Source organism: Salvelinus alpinus, chromosome 4 (assembly GCF_045679555.1).
Source record: "Salvelinus alpinus chromosome 4, SLU_Salpinus.1, whole genome shotgun sequence".
In the NCBI taxonomy this organism is placed as follows: domain Eukaryota; kingdom Metazoa; phylum Chordata; class Actinopteri; order Salmoniformes; family Salmonidae; genus Salvelinus; species Salvelinus alpinus.
In genome coordinates this window covers 1,789,474-1,814,927 of record NC_092089.1, presented here as the reverse complement: position 1 = coordinate 1,814,927, position 25,454 = coordinate 1,789,474, and the positions used below count along the sequence as shown (strand labels likewise).

At 47.2% G+C, this 25,454-nt stretch overlaps 1 protein-coding gene across 4 annotated transcripts; it reads left to right on the top strand.

The window, feature by feature from the left end:
- The first annotated feature begins 349 nt into the window (after positions 1 to 349).
- Positions 350 to 25,453, top strand: LOC139572701 (uncharacterized). 4 transcript variants are annotated; one of them, XM_071395398.1, is made up of 13 exons: positions 350 to 583; positions 3,087 to 6,505; positions 11,534 to 12,535; positions 15,573 to 15,695; positions 15,938 to 16,014; positions 16,789 to 16,806; positions 18,104 to 18,278; positions 18,827 to 18,932; positions 19,019 to 19,065; positions 19,221 to 19,738; positions 19,838 to 20,082; positions 20,185 to 20,343; positions 20,497 to 25,453. In XM_071395398.1, the coding sequence occupies exons 2-13, from the start codon at positions 3,214 to 3,216 to the stop codon at positions 20,660 to 20,662; spliced, it is 5,928 nt and encodes a 1,975-aa protein (XP_071251499.1). In that variant the 5' UTR covers positions 350 to 583; positions 3,087 to 3,213; the 3' UTR covers positions 20,663 to 25,453. The 4 variants fall into 4 exon arrangements, with proteins under 4 accessions (XP_071251499.1, XP_071251496.1, XP_071251498.1 ...); XM_071395395.1 differs by having other exon boundaries at positions 18,104 to 18,305; XM_071395397.1 differs by lacking the exon at positions 16,789 to 16,806 and having other exon boundaries at positions 18,104 to 18,305.
- The last annotated feature ends 1 nt before the right edge of the window (position 25,454 follows it).

Here is a 25,454-nt window from a genome sequence, read left to right as displayed (position 1 = left end):
TGTGGAAAACAATATATAGTACAGCGAGCTCTGACATTGTGTATGGCTTTCCATCATGATTCATAAAGACAATGAGTCTATTTTTCACGGTTCCTGTGTTTAATAGGGAAACAGTGTAGCCCTGTCTTCCTCGGTCAGTGTGAATAGATGACCATACAGCATGTGCTTTTACCATGTTACCTTCCATTTCCACTGAGAATGAAAGAGAATAATAAAGATGAAGGGAGTGTGATGGCGGATAGGAAGAATGATTCCAATACTAGAGATCAAAGAGAATACGGTAGAACATTCCGTAGTGATTGTCTTTTTCTTGGAGGGAGGAAGCGAAGGCTGAGAGGGATGGAAGGAGCTGACAGATGAACAGAGAGGGAGATTGAGTGGTGAGGCAGAAGAGGGGTGTGGTCCCGGCGCAGGAGCTAGAGAAAGAGGCGGATGACGAAAGATAAGGTGGTCGCGAGAGGAGAGAGCTCTCGCTTTAACCCGTGGAGAGGCTGTTCGTTGGTCGGACGGGGTTGCGCGCGCTCGCCTCCGTTTACCGAGAACGGGATCCAGCATCTCCATCTTCTCCTCAACCGAGCCGATGGTGAGTCAAATATCTCACAATCATATGATTATAGGTGTTGTTGATCAAATGCTCTCTATTTACCGAGATCTAGGCTATACGTTTTGCTATGCTTTCAACACCTGCACACAACCCCAGATACAGTTATCCAATGTCGATAACCGTTTTCTTGATTTATAGCCTACGGTTGTTTACTAGAATGACAGACATAATCATGTTATAGTTCATTTAATAAACATTGCGATACATTTTGTCATAGTAGCGGGGGGTGGCTGTGTCAGGACGATGCGGCTTGAGGTACCCCCCCCCCCTCCCCCTTTCCACGGTCTCCATCCGCCACTTCAGGTCGATAAATCCGATGGTAAATACCGAAACTCCAGCAGGTGATGTGCTCTGCGGTTACGGGGCGTTATTCTAACGGTTATTCTAACGGTTCTGAACAGGGCGACGTGTCCCAGGCCCGACTAAGCGCTGTTCAGGTTATGATTTATATGGGCCTACCTTCTTCTCCCCGTTTGATGTGAAGGGCACGGTGCTGCTGTGGAGGAATATGAGCAGTGTGTTTAGCATTGGCAGTGGATGAGTTTTAAAAGACAGCCTGTACGTTAGTCATTGCGCAATTGAGGATTTTCTGCTCTAAATAATTTGATCTTGTTCACTAAAGATGTTTGTATATGTTGGGGCAGCAGGTAGCCTAGTGGTTAGAGCGTTGGGCCAGTAACTGAAAGGTTGCTAGATCGAATCCCTGAGTTGACAAGGTAAAAATCTGTCGTTCTGCCCCTGAACAAGGCAGTGTTCCTAGGCCGTCATAGTAGGTAAGAATCTGTTCTTAACTGACTTGCCTAGTTAAAATAAATGTCAATATTTATTTTAATGCAAATAAGTTTAGAATTGAGATAATCAAAATGAACTTATCACGATTCAATTTACTTGGCCTATACTTAACCTATTTGTCAGAGTGAGAGTTACAGTACATCCTTTCTCAAGGGTTTAACGTCATCACTCCATCAAGCTGAATCTCAGACTGGGATGCTGAAGGATGACAATCCTTCATTAGGTCCCAACTCTTTTCATGGGGATCTCCTCTCTATCACTGACATTGAATTTAGGTGTGTGTGTTTGCGTGTGTGTGCGTGTGCATGTGTCTGTCTCTCTGTCTGTTTATATATAGAGAGAGGGAGGGAGGATAGGAGTGAGGAGAGGAGGATTTAATTTTCATCTAACTAGTCCCAGCACTGAGGAGGTCATTATACAGCAGAAAAGGACCAATAGCTCTATGGAACAAACAAGGGGATGATTTAACTTATAACATTTCTTATGAACAAGAACAAGTGGGTCCCTTGTGCAGTTAGAGCAGTGCTTCTCAATTATTTTCTGTTACGCCCCCCCTAGGAAGAAGTAAACATTTCGCGCCCCCCAACTCTCCGCCGCGACTGTAAATAGTATCATTTGTCTATAAAATTGTTATAAGTACACCTCTGCATAACATTTTATCCTTATTAACATTAAAGAAAACAAAAAAAACAAAAAAGAAAGAAATATAGATCAACTTACAACAAAGAATAACTTTATTAACATTGTTTTTTAGTCTGTAACAGAAAATAGTTAAAGTGCATTGATTTGCCTGAAATGTTAAAAAAAATTCAAGCCTTATTTAAACTGTAAACATTTTTTTACCATTTGATACTGAAAAATAAAATTTATTATAATCAATAAATAATAATACATTCAAATTGATCATCAACATTAACTCAGGAGCACAATATATGAAACACTTTGACCTATAAAACAAAAATGAATAAAACAAATTGTGCTGATTTTTTTTTCTTCAAAATGAGGAAGTCATAGTTTTTATTTTTGCAGCACTTGCATCATCCAGCATGACAGAGACCATGTCTAATGCTGCAGGCAGTATCAGCTTCTCTGCTATGGAGTGTTTTTTTTGCACTGAGCAATTTGGTACGCCACCTGATATGATAATAACAGTGCTGGCTGGTTTACTGAAGTAGCATTCACAAAGCGGGACGATTGTTGGTAATATTCGGCACGTTTTCGCTGAAAAAATTCAAGCGGCTTATCAGCGGGATTGGGGTGTAATGTCTTTAAGTGACGCCTTAATTTATTTGGCTTCATGCTATCCGCTGCCAACATTTTTAGACAGTAAACATACCGGTCTTTCCTCGTCTCTCACCGTAGTCACAGTGAAGCCAAGCGCTACATACGCGTCGTCATAGTTCCTCGTCTTAGCTTTCGGGAGACTTACGTTTGTCTCATTATCTCCGACTCTCTCCGCCTTTCTTTTCATCCCTGTTAAATATTTTTCAATGGTGTCTCTTAAGGGTTTGTTATCTGCACTTCATATCTCCTGCTGTGTGCTCTTGTTCGGTGCAAAAAAAAACTACTCCCTGCGGCGCGCCCCACTATTTGAGAAGGACTGAGTTAGAGGAACATGGAAGCACAGACTCCTCTCATCTCTATTATCTGTTGTGCCTCTATTGACTGCATGTCTCTTTTGATGTTGCAGGATCTTTGGAGTCAAGCCTAGATGTGACCGTCATGTTTTGGATCTCTCCATCCTTTAGATAGAAAACAGAACCCCTGTTTCTATAGAAACAGAAATAATTGACAATTATAAAACTATTATTCCTAAAATGCACTCCTCTAGCCGAACCTTCGCTCCGCCCTTGAGGCCTCGTCGCATCGACACGAGCAGGCGGACCACCACCGCAGCGGAACCAAAGCCACACGGCACTGTTTCCCAGAGGGAAGACAAAAACATGAACACCATTTCCTCTTCCTCTCCTCGGCGCGCCACCAAAGCGACCCCTGAGTCTTCCAGGACCAGGGTGGGGGTCCAGCCTCGTGCCCCCTTGGGTCAGTCCAGATTGGGTTTACAGAGAAACACAGCTCCCCTCTCTACGACCAAACCCAAACCCAAAAGTGTCCGTGCAGCAGCAGCTGTGTCGAAACGCGCCCCTCTTCCTCCTCCTCTTCCTCTTCTTCCTCATCTGGACCCCAACTGTAATGAACCCAGCCTGCCTTGTCTGTGCTGTGACGGCCATTCCCCCCAGGACAATAACAGTCTGTTCAACCATAACCACAACAACAACAATACCATCTCCATCAGACAGCAGCTGAAGCTTCAGCCCCCTCCACCACCTCCCCTGCTACCCCAGAGACAGGAGGGGACAGGGGGCAAGACCAAGACACAGGCCAGCCCCTCTCAGCCCAAGCCCCAGCCTCAGGTCCTGGCCCCGGCCCACCCCCCTAATGCCCTGGAACTGGAGAAAGGAAAAAAAGATGAGGAAAATGCAGATGTTAACAAGAACACAGATGTGGTCATAGACAGCAAGAAAGAAACGGAGGAAGAGATGGATAACAAGAAAGAAACAGAGGAGGAAGAGGAAAACAGTGTGGATGTTGAAGTTGATGATGAGGAGGAGGGAGATGATGATGATGATGATGACACGTTGGTCCCATCGTGCTGCGACTGCCCTCCCTCTCTCCTGGATCTCTCCCTGACCTCCTCCACCTCCTCATCCTCCACTTCCATCAGCTCCTGCTCCGATCTGGAGTCAGACTGCGCCGATCTCTCCACCTCTCTCTCGTCCTCTGGCCACAAGTGGAACGCTGATCTGTCAATCTCTCAGGACGACACTCTCATTCACGTTCCTGAACGCTACCCAGCCTCCCGTTCACCCCCTGTCCTGCTCCTCAACCCCAAACCCCCCTCTGTCTCTCGTTGCCCTTCCCCCCCCCCACACGCCTGCTCCTCAGACGAGGGCTACCCCTCCGCCCCCGCCTCCCCCTCCTACCTGGGGGTCAAAGGTCAGACAGGCTTAGGGTCAGAGGTCGCCAAACTAGGCCTCCTGGACTTCCTGGAGTCAGTGGGAGACTTTGGAAAGATGGAGCGCTTTAGCCAGGTGATTCAGGTGGCTCGCTGGGACCTGGAGGGGGATCCTCAGGGGGATCTACTGAGGGATCGACTGGATCACCTGGACCGACTGGAGAGTGTCAACAGGCAGGTGAAGCTGGCCCACATCGCCAGGCTCCATGAGAAGGGACTGGATTTAGGCGATCTGGGCAAGGAGGATCTCTCTGATGTTCTGGATGAGATGGGGAACGTGGATATGTCTTGGAAGCTGTATAAGGGCCGGGGGGGGTCGTTGGGAGATTCCCAGGAGTTCTCTGATGCTGGAGTGGACCTGACAGCACCTTCAGACTGTGACGAGCCCCTGGTCTTACAATCAGAGACCTCTTCGCCCATAGAGCCCCCACCGAGACCCCCCAAACCCCCTGCCCGCTATGCCAGCGTGAACTCTGAACTCCACACCTACATCAACATCAGCCGTGACATCACCCCCTCTGTCTCTGTCTGCACCTCTCCATCCTCATCCCCCACTTTCTACACCTTCAGGTGTGAGAAGGCCCTCCCTCCTTCCCCACGCTCCGTCCCCCCTCCTCTTCTCTGTCAGCCCATCCCTTACTTTACTCTCTACAAATCTTCCCCTCTCCCATTCTCCCTCCCCTCCTCCACTCCCCCCATCCCTCCCCCTCGGAGGAAGCACCTAGCCCGTAAGGAGGCTCAGCATCTCGCCACCCTCCAAGCAGGATGCGGGAAGACCCCCCTGTCCCTCCCCCCTCCCACCTCTCGCCCCCCTCCTCTCCCCCCTGCCCCCACCATTTCCATCTCCAACTCCACCACTCCCCCTGCCATCCCCCCTCCTCCCTCTTTCCATGCGTTGGATGATGAGATCCGTAAGCTACTGGTGCTAGCAGGACTGACCCAGGCTGAGCTCCTCAAACTCAGCCCAGAGCTGGGGGTTTGTGTGGGGGGACTGGAGGAGGAGGGAGAGGGAGAGACCCACCACACCTCCAGGCCTGGACAGACACAAGATCTAGGGATGAGGAGAAAAGAGAAGAGGGCTAAGGAGCAGTATGATATAGATGGGTTGGCTGTGGATGGCTGGAGAGATGGAGGAGGGAGGTCAGGGCTGGAGAGGGATAGAGAGACTGATATATGTGGAGGAGTAAAGGAGGATGAGGGAGAGAAAGAGGAGAGCAGAGATGTGTTTAGAACCACGTCTTTCACTGACATGGTGAGAAGGAGGAAGAGAAACAGTGGGTTTGGGGCTAACGTTAGCCTAGCATCTGACTCCTACTACAGCACTGGCAATACCAACACCTCTAACAATGTTCACTTCCAGACTTTCAAATATTCCCCTGTGCTCTCCGAAACCCCTCCCCCTCCTCCCCCGCGTCCCTTACCCCCTGTCCCCCCTACCCTGCCCTCCCTCAAGGTTTGCACCCTTCTCGCCAACTCTTTACGCCCTGAGCGATTTGATTGGCTCATGGCTTTCTCCCCCGATGGTGAAATCCTGACCCCGCCCTTGGAAGTTAGAAAATCCAATGAGGAAACCCTGAAGAAATCTACTTCCGGGTCAACGTCGTCATCTGGGTCAACGTCAGGGTCGGGTTCAAAAGTGATGACCTTCAAGGAACTGCGTAACCGTAGCAAACACAGCTCCCCGGCCTACCAACTAATAACTGAACCGGATCCTGATCCCACAGTCGTAACCCCTGACCCTGACTTCCTCTACAACCTCAAGTGGAGAAGGGAAAAGACGGACAGCGACGGAATCCAATGGGAGTACACCTCCCAGGCCCAGGCCACCTTCCTGCAACCACCTCCCCTCACCTCATTGGCTGCTTTTAGGGAAATGTTCCAGAAAGCAGAGGATGCGATTGGACAACCTGAGTTATGTCCCTCGCAGCAGATTGGGTGCTCAGCCAGTGAAGGGAACCTGTGGAGGATGGATGGACAGAGAAAAGAGGAGGGAGAAAAGAAGAAAGAAGAGGTAGAGGAAGAAGAGGTAGAGGAAGAAGAGGTGGAGGTGAGAGGAACAGCTGATGGAGGAAGAACCTGGGAGTCAAGAACTACAGGTGAGTTAGATGATGATGATGATGATGATGATGATGACTATAGGCCTAGTTGCTGACTGAGGTGCTGATTTGGGGTGAAAATGTGGAGGTAGTAACAAACTACAGTATTCACTGAAGCCACCTTCCATCTAATATTATGTACACAACACCACGTCTGAAACTGTCCTCTCTTGGGAATAAAAACTAAACCAGCAGAGAGAAGGGTGACAAAAACACGGGGAGAATTCTCCGCATTCCAGAGTAGAGGGACAGAGAAGGGGAACAAGAGAGAGATGCATACATAGATGGGTGCAGTGGAATGTCGTTTCTATCTAGAATGGTCAGATAGATGATGGAAAGGAGAGAGAGATAGGATTAGATGGGCTGTACTCATTCTTTTTCAGGGATGGACAGGTAAGTGTATGGGGCAGAGTGGGAGAGGGAGACAGAGAGGGAGAAAGAGATGGTGGAATTTCTTCAGTGCTTCCTGTGGTCCTGGTGTGATGTCATCACTGCCTTATTAAATTATTCATCCAATCTGCAGACCGGGGGAAGTAATGGAGTATCCACAGCTATATCTCCCTCTAGCTCACCCTCTCCCCATCTTCCTCTAGCTCACCACCTCTCTCTCTCTCTCTCTCCCCCTCTCCCTATCTCTCTCTTTCTCTCTCTCTCTCTCCCCCTCTCCCTCTCCCTCTCTCTCCCCATCTCCCTCTCTCTCTCTCTCTCTCTCTCCCCATCTCCCTCTCTCTCTCTCCCCGTCTCCCTCTCTCTCTCGCCCCATCTCCCTCTCTCCCTCTCTCCATCTCCCTCTTTCCATCTCCCTCTCTCCCCATCTCCCTCTCTCTCTCTCTCCCCATCTCCCTCTCTCTCTCTCCCCATCTCCCTCTCTCTCTCTCCCCATCTCCCTCTAGCTCTCTTTCTCTGTATATCTCTCTTCCTCTTTCTGTCTCTTTCCTCCTCCCTCATTCTCTTTCTATCCTTTTCACTGTTTATACACTGTACTCCGTTCTCTCTGTCTCCCCTTCCCTCTATCATGCCCTCTCTCTCTCCACTATCTGGTGAGTCATTGGTTCATGTTTTGTTGCCTACCTCCTCCTGTCTCTCTTCTGTCCTTGACCTCTCACTCACTCTTTTCTCCTCTATCTTCCATCTTTATTTTTTACAGACTGTTCTCGTAAAATGGCAAATTAGTTCGCAATGAGCCTTGCGGCCCAAACTGTTGCATATACCCTGACTCTGCGTGCAATGAGCGCAAGAGAAGTGACACAATTTCCCTAGTTTAATATTGCCTGCTAACATGAATTTCTTTTAACTAAATATGCAGGTTTAAAAATATATACTTCTGTGTATTGATTTTAAGAAATGCATTGATGTTTATGGTTAGGTACAGTCGTGCAACGATTGTGCTTTTTTCGCAAATGCGCTTTTGTTAAATCATCCCCCGTTTGGCAAAGTTGGCTGTCTTTGTTAGGAAGAAATAGTCTTCACACAGTTCGCAACGAGCCAGGCGGCCCAAACTGCTGCATATACCCTGACTCTGTTGCACAGAACGCAAGAGAAGTGACACAATTTCCCTAGTTAAAAGAAATTCATGTATTGCCTGCTAACATGAATTTCTTTTAACTAAATATGCAGGTTTAAAAATATATACTTGTGTATTGATTTTAAGAAAAGCGTTGATGTTTATGGTTAGGTACACGTTGGAGCAACGACAGTGCTTTTTTCGCGAATGCGCTTGTTAAATCACCCATTTGGTGAAGTAGGCTGTGATTCAATGATAAATTAACAGGCACCGCATCGATTATATGCAACACAGGACAAGCTAGATAAACTAGTAATATCAACCATGTGTAGTTAACTAGTGATTATGTTAAGATTGATTTTTATAAGATAAGTTTAATGCTAGCTAGCACCTTACCTTGGCTCCTTGCTGCACTCGCATAACAGGTAGTCAGCCTGCCACGCAGTCTCCTCGTGGAGTGCAATGTAATCGGCCATGATTGGTGTCCAAAAATGCCGATTACCGATTGTTATGAAAACTTGAAATCGGCCCTAATTAATCGGCCATTCCGATTAATCGGTCGACCTCTAGTTCTTAGTTCCATAGGCTGAATACCTCTATTCATCTGTATTTCAATTACACAGGTTTATTGTTTTGATATTTTTCTAATCAAAATCACAATGTACATTTCAGGAGAAATGCTGAAAAAGAGCCAAGTTGTATGGTATTTGTAAACGTAGAAGGAGTTCTGTGTGGTCAGCCCGTCACAGCAGTAGGATAAACTTATCCTAGGTTATGTAGGGCCAACTTCTACCCACAGACTGTAAACAAATAATACAATCCAGACCAGACCAGACTATTTGTCACGTGTGCGTGTACAGCTTTAAGAACCAAAGAGGAGGGGCTCCATCTACCAACCAATGGCAGAGACTTATTTCACAGTAGCGCAAAAAAGAACAGGAAGTGTAATGTGTGGCTGCATCTGAGAGACAGTCAGATCAACTCAAGGCTAAACCAAGGTATGGTAGTTAACACGCTCTGTGGAGCCTCTATCTCTCTGTCACGGTGATATTAAATGAGACAATGTATTTCTGTGCAGAATGGACTTCTAGTCAGCATAGGCTATTATCCAATCATCTCCAAGGAGACAGAGAGATAGACAGTGCGCAGCCAGGCAGGAACAGAACTCTCCATAGCCTGACTCAGCGTAACCAACGGTACTCTTCTCTGCTAGAGAGAGGGAAAGAAAAAGAAAGAGAGAGAAGGTGAAGATAGAGGACAGCATACCACTACTGTACAGAGAGAGAGAGAGAGAGAGAGAGAGAGGACAGCATACCACTACTGTACAGAGAGAGAGAGAGAGGACAGCATACCACTACTGTACAGAGAGAGAGAGAGGACAGCATACCACTACTGTACAGAGAGAGAGAGAGGACAGCATACCACTACTGTACAGAGAGAGACAGAGGACAGCATACCACTACTGTACAGAGAGAGAGAGAACAGCATACCACTACTGTACAGAGAGATAGAGGACAGCATACCACTACTGTACAGAGAGAGAGAGAACAGCATGCCTCTACTGTACAGAGAGAGAGAGAGAGAGAGGACAGCATACCACTACTGTACAGAGAGATAGAGGACAGCATACCACTACTGTACAGAGAGATAGAGAACAGCATACCACTACTGTACAGAGAGATAGAGAACAGCATACCACTACTGTACAGAGAGAGAGAGAACAGCATACCACTACTGTACAGAGAGAGAGAGAGAACAGCATACCACTACTGTACAGAGAGAGAGAGAACAGCATACCACTACTGTACAGAGAGATAGAGGACAGCATACCACTACTGTACAGAGAGATAGAGGACAGCATACCACTACTGTACAGAGAGATAGAGGACAGCATACCACTACTGTACAGAGAGATAGAGAACAGCATACCACTACTGTACAGAGAGAGAGAGAACAGCATACCACTACTGTACAGAGAGAGAGAGAACAGCATACCACTATTGTACAGAGAGATAGAGGACAGCATACCACTACTGTACAGAGAGATAGAGAACAGCATACCACTACTGTACAGAGAGAGAGAGAACAGCATACCACTACTGTACAGAGAGATAGAGAACAGCATACCACTACTGTACAGAGAGAGAGAGAACAGCATACCACTACTGTACAGAGAGAGAGAGAACAGCATACCACTACTGTACAGAGAGAGAGAGAACAGCATACCACTACTGTACAGAGAGAGAGAGAACAGCATACCACTACTGTACAGAGAGAGAGAGAACAGCATACCACTACTGTACAGAGAGATAGAGAACAGCATACCACTACTGTACAGAGAGAGAGAGAACAGCATACCACTACTGTACAGAGAGAGAGTGGCACCAGCTATGGACAGTGATAACCTCATCTTTGCCAGTCACCTGCACATATCCGTTTTATAATACAGAATACACACTGACGGAAGAGTAGAACGTGAAACCACTAGCTTAAAGGTTTGGGCGTGGTTGAAATAATGGTGAACGACTGTGAGAGTAGGAAACGAAAGAGAAAGGCTTCTCTAAACCTGAACTTCGACTCCTCTGTTCATGAACCACCTCCATTGACTCTGTGATGTATTGTGGTCAGTCTGTGCGTCTGTTGGGTCAGACTATTGGACATATGTTGTTGTGTGGGTACTGGGTGGTGTACTGCGTTACTGCATGTTGTGGTGGTTTACTGGTTTACATTGCATTCTTCTCTCAACAGACACTAACATTCTCTCCATCTCTCTCTCTCCCAATTTATTTGCAACATACATTTTTGCTCCTCTCCTTGTTCTCATCCCTCTATCCCATCCTTCCTTCCAACGTTTGTCCATGGCTCTGCTTTACCTTCTCCTCTCCTCCGCTTTCGCTTGTCCTCCGGCCCCCAACTACCCCAACCCCCCCTACCTGCCCCCAACTACCCCTACCTGCCCCCAAACTACCCCTACCTGCCCCCAACTACCCCTACCTGCCCCTACCTGCCACCAAACTACCCCTACCTGCCCCCAAACTACCCCTACCTGCCCCCAACTACCCCTACCTGCCCCTACCTGCCACCAAACTACCCCTACCTGCCACCAAACTACCCCTACCTGACCCCAAACTACCCCTACCTGCCCCCAACTACCCCTACCTGCCCCTACCTGCCCCCAAACTACCCCTACCTGCCCCCAACTACCCCTACCTGCCCCCAACTACCCCTACCTGCCCCCAACTACCCCTACCTGCCCCTACCTGCCCCCAAACTACCCCTACCTGCCCCAAACTACCCCTACCTGCCCCCAAACTACCCCTACCTGCCCCCAACTACCCCTACCTACCCCTACCTGCCCCCAACTACCCCTACCTACCCCTACCTGTCCCCAACTACCCCTACCGGCCCCCAACTACCCCTACCTGCCCCCAACTACCCCTACCAAATCCCCATTTCCACCTCAACCTGCCCCTGATACTCATACTCCTCTCCCTTCTCGCCCTTTGCCCCTTTTGACTGGGCAGTGTCCTCACCCCCTCTCTCCCTGGCCCACTCCCAGCCCTCCTCCTATTTCCTCCACTCTGTAATCCCCCCTTACCGCCCAGGATACTGTGGTGCTCATACGAGACCAGTCCCAAGGACAAGAACCCAATCTCACAGCCACACGGTCCCTAACCCCTACACTACCCAGTCCACAGCCACGGTCCCTAACTCCTACACTACCCAGTCCACAGCCACGGCCCCTAACCCCTACACTACCCAGTTATCTAACCCCTTTGCTACACCATACACTCACACAGATTTAAATGAAGACAGCCATGGAACTTATTCTAAGAATGATATTGATTCTGGATATAGTGACTATTTTAAGAAGGATGGAGGCCTAGACTCTGCACATCGTTTTGGAAAGGACTTCAAGAGCAACATTGATAGTTTGTATCGTTATGTGAATGACTCCAAGACTAAAGAAAAGCTGGAGTATGGCTTTGGCTCTGAATCCATCACTGACTTTGACTCCCTCTACTGCACCGCTAACGTCACTGATAAACAGCCTCACACTGGCTCACACACACTCGTCAGCAATGACACACACACTCAAGGCTGCACCACCCCATATAAAAACGTTGACGCGATGATGATGGCATATGCCAAAACACACACCGTCGGTTCCCTTGGTCGCACTGACACACACACACACACCTCTCGCCCTGGCCAGAGCAGAACCTCTAAAGATCTCCCTCCCCTCCCTACCTGGTACCTCTACCACCCCAAAAACTGTCCCATCCACAGGGGTGCCCCTCCCCGCCTCTCCCCTATCGGGGCTCTCGACCCCCCCCATCGCTCTGGAGCCCCCCCTCCGGGCCTGGACGCATCCTGCCTCAGCTCACCCTTGTTCCCCCGCTCTCACACCCTCCCTGCCCTGGCCGCCCCCCTCTACTACCCCTTTCTCTACCCCCCTATCCCCCCCAGGAAAACCTCAGACCCCCCAAAACTCATCCAGGCTCCGCCGCTGCCGCCCACGCTGAGTAAGAGCTCTCTCTCTCACACTCCCTCCCCCTGTCTAACACCCTGCTCGCCTGTCTGTCACTCTGTCTGTCTGTCTAACACCCTGCTCGCCTGTCTGTCACTCTGTCTGTCTGTCTAACACCCTGCTCACCTGTCTGTCACTCTGTCTGTCTGTCTAACACCCTGCTCACCTGTCTGTCACTCTGTCTGTCTGTCTAACACCCTGCTCGCCTGTCTGTCACTCTCTGTCTAACACCCTGCTCGCCTGTCTGTCACTCTGTCAGTCTGTCTAACACCCTGCTCGCCTGTCTGTCACTCTGTCTGTCTGTCTAACACCTTGCTCGCCTGTCTGTCACTCTGTCTGTCTGTCTAACACCCTGCTCGCCTGTCTGTCACTCTGTCAGTCTGTCTAACACCCTGCTCGCCTGTCTGTCACTCTGTCAGTCTGTCTAACACCCTGCTCGCCTGTCTGTCACTCTGTCAGTCTGTCTAACACCCTGCTCGCCTGTCTGTCACTCTGTCTGTCTGTCTAACACCCTGCTCGCCTGTCTGTCAGTCTGTCTAACACCCTGCTCGCCTGTCTGTCACTCTGTTAGTTTGTCTAACACCCTGCTCGCCTGTCTGTCACTCTGTTAGTCTGTCTAACACCCTGTTCGCCTGTCTGTCAGTCTGTCTGTCTAACACCCTGCTCGCATGTCTGTCACTCTGTTAGCCTGTCTAACACCCTGCTCGCCTGTCTGTCACTCTGTCTGTCTGTCTAACACCCTGCTCGCCTGTCTGTCACTCTGTTAGTCTGTCTAACACCCTGCTCACCTGTCTGTCACTGTCTGTCTGTCTAACACCCTGCTCGCCTGTCTGTCACTCTGTTAGTCTGTCTAACACCCTGCTTGCCTGTCTGTCACTCTGTTAGTCTGTCTAACACCCTGCTCGCCTGTCTGTCACTCTGTTAGTCTGTCTAACACCCTGCTCACCTGACTGTCACTCTGTCTGTCTGTCTGTCTAACACCCTGCTCGCCTGTCTGTCAGTCTGTCTGTCTGTCTGTATATCTACATCTCTATCGCCCTGTCAGTCTGTCTGTCACGCTGTCTGTCAGTCTGTCTGTCTGTCTAACACCCTGCTCGCCTGTCTGTCAGTCTGTCTGTCTGTCTAACACCCTGCTCGCCTGTCTGTCACTCTGTTAGTTTGTCTAACACCCTGCTCGCCTGTCTGTCACTCTGTTAGTCTGTCTAACACCCTGCTCGCCTGTCTGTCAGTCTGTCTGTCTAACACCCTGCTCGCATGTCTGTCACTCTGTTAGCCTGTCTAACACCCTGCTCGCCTGTCTGTCACTCTGTCTGTCTGTCTAACACCCTGCTCGCCTGTCTGTCACTCTGTTAGTCTGTCTAACACCCTGCTCACCTGTCTGTCACTGTCTGTCTGTCTAACACCCTGCTCGCCTGTCTGTCACTCTGTTAGTCTGTCTAACACCCTGCTTGCCTGTCTGTCACTCTGTTAGTCTGTCTAACACCCTGCTCGCCTGTCTGTCAGTCTGTTAGTCTGTCTAACACCCTGCTCACCTGACTGTCACTCTGTCTGTCTGTCTGTCTAACACCCTGCTCGCCTGTCTGTCTGTCTGTCTGTATATCTACATCTCTATCGCCCTGTCAGTCTGTCTGTCACGCTGTCTGTCAGTCTGTCTGTCTGTCTAACACCCTGCTCGCCTGTCTGTCAGTCTGTCTGTCTGTCTAACACCCTGCTCGCCTGTCTGTCAGTCTGTCTTTCTGTCTGTATATCTACATCTCTATCGCCTTGTCAGTCTGTCTGTCTGTCTGTCTGTGTGTGTGTGTGTTTATCTACATCTCTATCGCCCTGTCAGTCTGTCTGTCACACTCTGTCACACTGTCTGTCTGTGTCTGTCTGTCTGTCTGTCTGTTTGTTTATCTACATCTCTATCGCCCTGTCAGTCAGTCAGTCTGTCTGTCTGTCTGTCTGTCTGTCTGTCTGTCTGTCTGTGTGTTTATCTACATCTCTATCGCCCTGTCAGTCAGTCAGTCTGTCTGTCTGTCTGTCTGTCTGTCTGTCTGTCTGTCTGTCTGTCTGTCTGTCTGTCTGTCTGTCAGTCTGTCTGTAGTCCGTCTGAGTGTGTATATCTATCTCGCTGTCAGTCAGTCTGTCTGTTTGTCTGTAGTCTGTCTGTTTGTTTATCTATTCTCTGTCTGTCTGTTACTCTGTCTGTCCATGCTGTTGTGTGTCTGTGTTGCATGGAGTGCTGAAATAGACACCTCACCTTAATAAAGCTATGACCTTCAGCCTCTGTTGAACCATGATAATCACTGTGAGGATTATTATCACTCTGTAGTGTATGCATGACTATACACCATGTGTTTAATGTAGCGGTGAATGGCTATAAACTGGGCTGAACACTAACCTTCTATAGTGTCTAAATGTTTCATCATGAGGTCAGACTAAGGAATGTTCTCACACCGTACTGATACCACAGGAGGCTGCTGAGGGGAGGACGGCTCATAATAATGGCGGGAACGGAGCGAATGGCATCAACCAGGTGTTTGATGTATTTGATACCATTCCAGTCATTCCTCTCCAGACATGACCACGAGCCGTCCTCCCCAACTAAGGTGCCACCAACCTGTGACTGATAGCTGACTTCTGCATGGCGGTCTTCTCCAATAGGTTTTATGCTTCCTGTGTCTGTCGAGGTTAATGCATTCGCTTCCCATTCACATAATGTATCACCCTCAGAAGGGACCATGTCCTGTGTAGAATATTGGAAAAGCAAAGTGTACAAGACAACCATTTTAGAATCTGTGAAAAATATTTGACTGGGATGTTTTAAAACTAAGCTATGCTATCACTATGCTATCACTATGCTATCACTACTACTGATAGTACTGCTACTCTACCACTGCTTTAACTAACTGCTAAAACAACTAATATCACTAATACTGAAACAGAAATACCAAGTAACATTGCTCTTCCTGTCTGTGAGTCCACCACTGATTAGATTAGAGTAGAGTAGGTTGTAAGTGATCCTTCAATCTCATCTCTGTCAATCTCAGCGGTTCGTAGCGTCTCATTCGCTGGCTCTGTACAGAGAGGCGGGACTTCCTGGATGGGCGATGACGTGAAGGCCCCTCTGAGAGGCCTAGGGCTGTCCTCTCTGTGCCTGCTAGAAAAAAGAGGTACGATATACCTGTATATATTTACATTTTAATCATTTAGCAGACGCTCTTATCCAGAGTGACTTAAGTGCATACATGTTCATACTGGTTCCCCGTGGGAATCGAACCCACAACCCTGGCGTTGCAAGCACCATGCTATATACAGTCTATGTGATATACAGTACATACAGTACATTTATTCATGTACATTTACACTGTTAGAGAAATGCTGTTTGTGTATGTCTAACTGCTCCTGTCCACAGCTCTGGTCAGTGCAGTCAGTGTGGCAGTGGAGGCCATTTTGGCTCAGTTCAGCTCCTCACGGACCCTGGTGCAGAAGGTCAGTTTCCACTGTCTCTGCGTTTAACACCATGTTTAACACCATTTTTAACACTGTCTCTTTAGTAACATGGTATACACACCACATTATGTGAGATGGAAAATGGGCTTGACTTTTTATTCATTATGTCTGTACTTTAATGATGTATTTCTGAGGGCATGCATTACATTTACATTTAAGTCATTTAGCAGACGCTCTTATCCAGAGCGACTTACAAATTGGTGCATTCACCTTATGATATCCATGCCTGTTTGTTTCTACTGTTCGCTGTTGTCTGATGCTGGCAGCAAACCCAGCTTCTCCTCTGTGGATCAATCAAGTTCATTTCAATAGGGCCAATCATCTTCCTCCGATTTCACATTTTGGTTTTAGATCAGGGGAGGTAATCCAATCAGTACAAACCTCCACCCCCGCGTTTATAATACCTAGCTACCGCTCCTAACGACGTACTGTCAACTGTTGCTATGACAGGGTTTCCACACCGACAGGCAAAGTGAAAAACAGACAGACATAAGATCAACCAGCTCAAACTCCCAAAAGACTTCATTGCCTTATAGGATTTCTGTATCCGTGTCTCTGAAATTAGACGTAGGCCTGTAGCACCGGTGGTTGCATTCAGCTCATTGGAACTTAATAACTTGTGACACTTGATGGCTCAAACAGCCTGTTAGTGGCTCTATATCTATATATGAATCCTCCATATATGAATCATCCATTGAATAACAGGACATATCTGTCTGTCTCTTTCTGTCTCTCCCTCTTCCTCTCCCCTAGTCTGCCTCCATTAACAAGGTGCTAGGTTGTCTTCAGATATCCCTAGTCTGCCTCCATTAACAAGGTGCTAGGTTGTCTTCAGATATCCCTAGTCTGCCTCCATTAACAAGGTGCTAGGTTGTCTTCAGATATCCCTAGTCTGCCTCCATTAACAAGGTGCTAGGTTGTCTTCAGATATCCCTAGTCTGCCTCCATTAACAAGGTGCTAGGTTGTCTTCAGATATCCCTAGTCTGCCTCCATTAACAAGGTGCTAGGTTGTCTTCAGATATCCCTAGTCTGCCTCCATTAACAAGGTGCTAGGTTGTCTTCAGATATCCCTAGTCTGCCTCCATTAACAAGGTGCTAGGTTGTCTTCAGATATCCCTAGTCTGCCTCCATTAACAAGGTGCTAGGTTGTCTTCAGATATCCCTAGTCTGCCTCCATTAACAAGGTGCTAGGTTGTCTTCAGATATCCCTAGTCTGCCTCCATTAACAAGGTGCTAGGTTGTCTTCAGATATCCCTAGTCTGCCTCCATTAACAAGGTGCTAGGTTGTCTTCAGATATCCCTAGTCTGCCTCCATTAACAAGGTGCTAGGTTGTCTTCTATCTTTGGCTCAGTAGTCAGAACCTCTGGGTACTAACTCCATCCTTCCACATCCCTCTTTCCCACATATTTCTCTCTACTCCCTTTCTCTTCTCCATCTCTCTGTTTTCATCCTTCTCTATTTATCTTCTCCTATCCATAACACCCTCTCCTTTCTTCCCTCTCTCCTACCCTATTTATCCCGTCTCTCCTCTCTTCCCTCTCTCTCCTCCCCTCTCCTCTCTTCCCTCTCTCTCCTCCCCTATGTCTCCCCTCTCCTCTCTTCCCTCTCTCCTCCACTATTTCTCTCCTCTCTTCCCTCTCTCCTCCACTATTTCTCTCCTCTCTTCTCTCTCCTCCACTATTTCTCTCCTCTCTTCCCTCTCTCCTCCACTATTTCTCCCCTCTCTTCCCTCTCTCTCCTCCCCTATTTCTCTCCTCTCTTCCCTCTCTCTCCTCCCCTATTTCTCTCCTCTCTTCCCTCCTCCCCTATTCCTCTCCTCTCTTCCCTCTCTCCTCCCCTATTCCTCTCCTCTCTTCCCTCTCACTTCCCCTATTTCTCTCCTCTCCTCTCCTCCCCTATTTCTCTCCTCTCCTCTCTTCCCTCTCTCCTCCCCTATTTCTCCCCTCTCCTCTCTTCCCTCTCTCTCCTCCCCTATTTCTCCCCTCTCCTCTCTTCCCTCTCTCCTCCCCTCTTCATCCCCTCTTCCCTCTCGCCACCTCTATCTCCTCTCCTCCTCCCCTTTCTAGGCCCTATCAGGAGACAGCAGTGTGAATCCGTCTCTGGGCCGGCTGGTGCTGCAGTGTTTGTGCCCCGCCCTGCGGAGCCTGCTCTCTGACGGCCTCAAGCCCCACCAGAGTGATTTGATCTCAGGCAGGAGGCCAAACTCAGCCTGGGGACTGGTCCAGGCCTCCACCAGGCCAGGTAGGAACTCTGGAGCACAGTACAGAGGTGGGTTACAAGAGAGCATAGACAGCATAGGAGGGCTGTGGTTGTTATACCCCCTGCCTTTCCATCTATTTATATATCTCTCTCTATATCCATCTCTCTCTGTTTCTCTTTCTCAGACATGATGGAAGTACATAGCCAATCTCTCTTCCTCTTTCCCTCTCTCCAATGTGTATCTCTCTCACCCTCCCAGACATCATGTGGGTTCATAGTACTTTCAGTCTCTCTCTCCTCCTCTCCTCTCTCGCTCTAGTCTGGCACTCATTATTCTGCAGTGTTGAGTCATCCTTCTCTCTATCTCTCTCTCTCTGATTATCACTCTCTCCCCTCCTCTATTCCCTCTTATTCTCTCCTTCCCACTACTCTGCTGATCAGGGTTATTCCATTGACTCAGTACTTGTTCATTTCAATTTCAGTATTTCAAAGGTAACATAACAAGTTGATTAGATATTGATTTGTTTCTCTGTGCCAAAGCTTAACCAAAGCCTTTCTTTCTCTCATCTCTGCTCCCCTTCTCCCTCCAGGGCCCAGCACTCAGTCCCTGTACAGCCTCCAGGCCAGAATAGGAGAGCAGCCCCAGCTCCGGCAGAACAAACACAGGTTCAACGCCTTCCTCCTCGGCCTCCTCAAGTAAGACCTGGCACTTCTCTCCTAGGGTTTTTCTGTTTGACTTTTTAAATTCCAATTCTCACCTGCTTCTTGTCTCTCTCGTTCAGCATCAAGCTTATGGATTTCTGGCTGTCCCATCTCCAGTCATGCAGTGGTAAGTCTCTGAAGCCTGAAGTTCATGTCCGCAATCTATCTGTTTGAATATTAATATGTTACAACATTATTTCTCACTCCTCCCTTCACCCCACCCCCCCTCTCTCCCCCTCTGTCTCTCTCTCTCTCTCCTTCGCCTCCCTTTCTCTCTGTCAGATGTGTTGGTGACATTCTACCGGCCCTCCTCCTTCATGCGTTTGTCGTTGACTTCCTGCCAGCCTCTGTTTGAGGAGCTCCTCCTCCTGCTGCAGCCCCTCAGTCTCCTGACCCTTAACCTCGACCTGCTCTTCCAGCACCACCACCTGGATCCAGCCAATCACAGCCCAGAGATCCCCAGCCCACCCAATCAGGACCTGGGATTCAGGTTCTCGCCCCGGGGGTCCGCTTCCCAAGGCAGGGGCAGCAGCTATCTCGAGAGCCTATCAGAGCTGGACTTTGGGAGAGCAGAACCCGAGGCGACCAATCATAATGCGAGCTCGTCGTCCCTGGCCAACTCAGGGGTGGGAGGGTTGGTGGAGTCACTGAAGCAAGCGAGTCTCAGTGTGAGGCCTGCGAAGGTCTCTGGGGGTCTTGCGGAGACAAGTCCTCAGCTGATGTGGGTTCAGGAGAAAGAAATTAGGGAGCTAGCACCTCCTAATGTTGAGGAGGCCAGTCTCTCTCAACAGGCAGGACAGGTGAGCACAATTCAATGTGTGTGTGTGTGTCTTTGTTTGAATGCATGGGTGAGTGTCCGTACCACACAGCACTTTTCTGAGCTGTTATTCTCTCCCTAGGTGATCCAGCAGGGATGGGGGGCTGTGTTACGCTGGGGGGGCAAGCTGGGCCAGAACCTGGCTGAACTCAGCCTGTCTGCAGTACAGAACCAGGAGGGGACATCCAGAGACCCCCCAGAGCCCCAGACCAGTACCCAGGCCAGGAGTGACCCTCCTCAGGTCGATGGAGCATTGGTGGTCCCCTGGGGTTTGGGACGGCTGTTTGGAGCCTCCAATAACCCCACGATACCCACACTTCCAACCAGGTGCGCTGGTGTGTGTGTACGTGTTTGTATGATAGAGTTTTCTGATACTAGACAGTTGAAGTATCTTACTCTTATCACTGATGTATCTCTCTCCCTCCCCAGACGTCCGTCTCAGTGGTTGTCTCCAGGGGTGTCTGTTCTGACCCGGATGGTGAGCAGCAGTTCCAGCGCTAACCAGAGGAGGGCGCTGGAGCCCCAGCAGGTGGAAGAGGTGGTAGAGAGAGAGATGGAGGAGACATGGGACAACCCAAGACCCCTCAGGTAATGGAAATATTTGGAAATATATCTAGATTACATGTTTAGTTTGTTCAGTTCAGACATCAGTTCAGTTGTCATGACTGTCTATGACGGTGTTACGTCATTCTTATGATACTTTTTTCACAGCAGTATCACTTATTTTTCTCTCTTTCTCAGGTCAGTCAGAACACTATGCGACCACTCTGGCACAGGGGCGGAGCTAAGCTTCCAGAAAGGGGAGGAGTTAGTGGTTTTAGGGGGTGTCGATCACGACTGGATTCGCTGTCGTCAGGGAGACCGAGAGGGGCTCGTACCCATTGGCTACGCCTCACTGATCCTGTGATTTCAGACACCTGATGAGAGTTTTGATTGTTTGAATATATCTGGGGGAGGGAAAATGAAGTCATAAAGCTATAATGTATTTAGGCAACCATAGAGAGGCTGTGGCGAAGTCCCAATGCTCTCAGAGAAATAGTTCACCCCCGAATCTAAGTTCAAATCACATTTTTATATCTCTAAAGTGGTCCAAAGTCGTATGTCACGGTTCCCCAACTGGCGGACCATGATTTTATTTGGCCCTCAAGTTTTCTGAGCAAAGGGTTAGGGTTACTTGTTGGACATAAAATACTAAAATCAGTAAATGTTGGAAATCTGTTCCAAAGTATTAGAGATAGAGAGATGTGATTGTTTACAAATCTAAGCAAGGTTTGAAATGATTATATTTTAGTCAAATATTATATCTGTTTGGGCTTCTTGCGGTCAATTTGCATCTACAAATGATTTGTGATTATGTTCCAGCCCCCTGACCATCCGTGGCTGAATCTAGTTGATGATCTCTGGTCTAAGTGATTTAGTTCAGTCCTTACGCCACACCATCTGTTGTGTAGATCCCACTATATGCACTGGTAGAAATCTGCAAAACTCAATCCCTAAAGAACGGTACCATCTAATTAGGGGGATTTAATGAAGATTTAATTTAGCTCACCAGATGGTGTGGAATATGGACCCAGCACGACTTCAGACCACTTTTGAAGTGTGAAAACTTCAGACAAACACTTATCTTGGTGTGGACTATCCCTTTAAATGTCCTGCATTCATCATCTCTCTTGGTGACCACTGATCTGAGAAGGATAAAGCTTTGTAGAATTCTATTCATAGGTTGCACCTCAGTCACATGATGCCAAGCAGCCATCGGCGGTGCACTAAAGTGGTGATAAGCCCAGTCGACTAAACTATAGTTTAGTCTAAATTACAATATAGTGCCTGTGGAAATACGGTGACGTTGCTAAAGTAGTCAAATATGTAGTAGGAAACAACTTTCCCAGCATGATCATGTCGTCAAATGTACTTTAGACAGATGGCAACATCATCATCTAGCAAAATTCGGCAAAAATAGCTAGCAAAGCTGACGTTAGCTTGTCACATTCAGGTGGCCTCCCAATTTAAGCTAGTTAGCTAATGTTATACTGCATCTAAAGTCTATCTGGTGACATCAAAATGATGACGAAAGATTTTCCCAATAATTATTTGACTGTTTTTGAATGTTATTGTATTTCCAGGCCACTGAAATGCACTTTCGATTAAATCTTCCTCCGCGCTTATTGACGATGCATTGCGTAGAATGCTCAGTCGGGCATCAATCCAAACGAACGTTAAAACAATATTGTGACGAAACATGCAACCAATGCTTTCAGCTTATCCAGACACTTTCAGATCAGCAGTCACTATGGGAAGATTTATAGCCTGGTAGCCAGGTTTCTGCTCTAGCCAACTCCTTAGTCTCAGACCCAGACCTTGCCGCCAGGCTAACCGGTGAAGGGAGCCCTGGTAGAGTATTGGAGCGTAGCCCCTGTTACGTAACGTAGTACCATAGTGAAATGTAGCTGTTTTCTGTGTTCTATTTGACCTTTCACCCCTATTGATCTCTCACCTCTCTCGCTTGGTCTCTGTGTGTGTGTGTTTGACATGTTCCCACTTCAATTAATAGTCAGTTTAAAAAGGATAACTATTTGACTGTATAAATATACATACATAATATATAGGTATATGAATATAGATTAATTTAACCGAGATAGATAGATAGATAACCAAGAGAAAACAGATAATCAAACGTTACTATAGATAAGGTTGATCATGAATCAAATTGATAAGTGATCTGGCCTTTTATCCCCACCTCACCAGTCACTACTCTATAGTCATTATACACACGGACAGCTCCAGTGTTTTTGTCAATTATTGGAATCCAGTGGCTTCATCTTAGTGTGTGTTGTATGCATTGTCTTGACTTCATATCCTTCATATCTTCATCATAACCTGATAGATTTAGTCTCATACCTTTACACTGTATTTATTGTATAATGAATGCTTTGAGTGAATGCAGCAGGGTTGGGCTCAATATGGCAGTCAATTCAGGAAGTAAACTGAAATTCCAATTCGATGATTGAAATAGGGGCCTCTGTTTTTAATGACTTCTTAATGAATTGAAAAGGAGAAGCTATTTATGTTTTTTAATTAGCTGATTTTAAATTGAAATCACTTCCTGAATTGGCAGCCTTCAATTCGAATTGAGCCCAACCCTTGAATGCAGGGTATCTATTTATATGACACATATCTATCTAAAGGACATTCTAGTATCCAACAGTATATAAGTATTACTGGCATAGCAATGCTGTGACTTCAATCAGTCCACACCTCTTAAACCTCACTAGCACATACTACTCCGTGCTTATGGAAATATCAATGCTTTGAGACAGACAGATAAACAGACAAACAGACAGACAAACAGACAGATAAACAGACAGATGAACAGACAGATAAACAGACAGATAAACAGACAGATAAACAGACAGATGAACAGACAGATGAACAGACAAACAGACAGACAAACAGACAGATAAACAGATAAACAGACAGATAAACAGACAAACAGACAGACAAACAGACAGATGAACAGACAGATGAACAGACAGATGAACAGATAAACAGACAGATAAACAGACAGATAAACAGACAGATGAACAGACAAACAGACAGATAAACAGACAGATAAACAGACAGATAAACAGACAGATAAACAGACAGATAAACAGACAGATGAACAGACAGATGAACAGATAAACAGACAGATAAACAGACAGATGAACAGACAGATGAACAGATAAACAGACAGATAAACAGACAGATAAACAGACAGATGAACAGATAAACAGACAGACAGATAAACAGATAAACAGACAGATAAACAGTCTGAGGGACTTGAGACCTGTCTCTTCCTACTCAGCCCAGGGATGATCAACTCTAGTCTGGTTACTTTTCCTTTACCTCATAGATCAATTAGGATCTTTGATTCCCCAGATATTTAACTTGACTGGTTACCTGGGCGTTACTAAGTCTGACTACAAGTTAATTCAAAAGGCTACTGAGACCAGTAGACAATGTGTGTTTCCAGGGCCATAGTTGTACGTTCCTGACCGAGACTATCCAAGCGAGACTATCCAAGCTTTCAGATGGAGCAGTAAGCTACTTCCTGATGTACCGTATGTGTAGGAAGGTACCACGACTGTCAAGCCTATGTGTTTGAGGAAGAGGCTGCTCTTCCCCCAACCGTACCTCAGCTCTCATATGTTCCTTCTTTCCCTACCTGTCATGCTAACCCGTGTAAGGTCATCATTTTAATACCGTAGTAACGATGGTGGTAGTAGAATAACGTTAAATTAATCATGTTTATTACTATGTTTATCTTCTGATTTGGTTGGTAGTTATTCTGTAGGCTTGGTAATGATGATGCATATGATGTACTTCTCAAAGGCTTCTGGTTTAAAGGATCTGTTTGTTTGCTGTTTTTTTTGTTTTGTCACTTGCGGGTGACATGGCGCTTCTTGAAGAGTTCAGGTTACTTGAGGAATGAAGAATAAAACATATTACCCATAAATTCAAATTCAATGGGAATATCGCTATTTTGATTGGTCAGAAAAAATATAAAAGGTTACCATGCCAACAAGCCAAGTGGTGTAGCACAGGGTTAGTGTCCCTATGACAACCCTATGACAACATTAGATTGGAAACATTGTAACTTTGCAATTGCATTACACAGGCTACTTTACCAAATCTTCCACCAAATGCAATGGTATGGCACTGGCTAGTATGTCACCAACCTAACTAACTAATCCAAATCGCTGCGTGTCTCAAGACAATGTGTAGCTAGAATAGATGTTTACCAACCGTGGAGCCACTGTGTGTCATGGCCAGTCACACTAAACCACTGGTTTTCTAAAGGCTTTAGCTGGGTCACAGCATCAAAACAAGCTAGACAACTACTTTCTTAGGCCTGTAAATTGACATGAGTCGTTTTAGAGCTATCTATAATGTATTTTAATTACAGCTTGTAGTAAATTAGGCTGTATGAGGGAGGAGCTAGTTAGTGTCAGCAAGGCCCACCATTCAATGTGCCATGCCTAGATGCAGGTGAAGGGTAAACCTAACTTCAGGAATTACACATGGTCTGTGATGGTAACAATCTCAGTATGTTGACATGGATTTTATAGTTCTTTTTTGTCGTTGATTCGGGTATATTTTCCATTGTGTGAGATGATCCATGATAAATGCATTGATTTGTATGAAAAGTTGTACATTTATTGGATGTGGTATTTATTGACCCTGGAGTCCCTGAAAGGTATATACCTCTGTTGTATTTGTCCCCTCACGTCTATCTCTCTATCTATCTGGGGTTTTGTGTGTATCACAGGAGGTTGGTGGCACCTTAATTGGGGAGGACGGGCTTGTGGTAATGGCTGGAGCAGAATATGTGGAATGGTATCAAATACATTAAACACCTGGTTCCCATGTGTTTGATGCCATTCCATTTGCTCAGTTCCAGCCATTATTATGAGCCGTCCTCCCCTCAGCAGCCTCCACTGGTGTGTGTGTGTGTGTGTGTGTGTGCGTGCACGTATGTGCGAGCGAACGAGCATGTGTCTGTGTGTGTAGCAGTGGGTTCTGTATCTCTGGTGTGATGTAGCCTGCCCTGTACCTCACTGTTCCATAGTGTACCGTGTCTCTGTAGCGTCAGTCAGTGTCCGACTCCCGCATGTGCTTGTTTGTAAATACCCAATAAATAATCAACATAAACCTCAAAG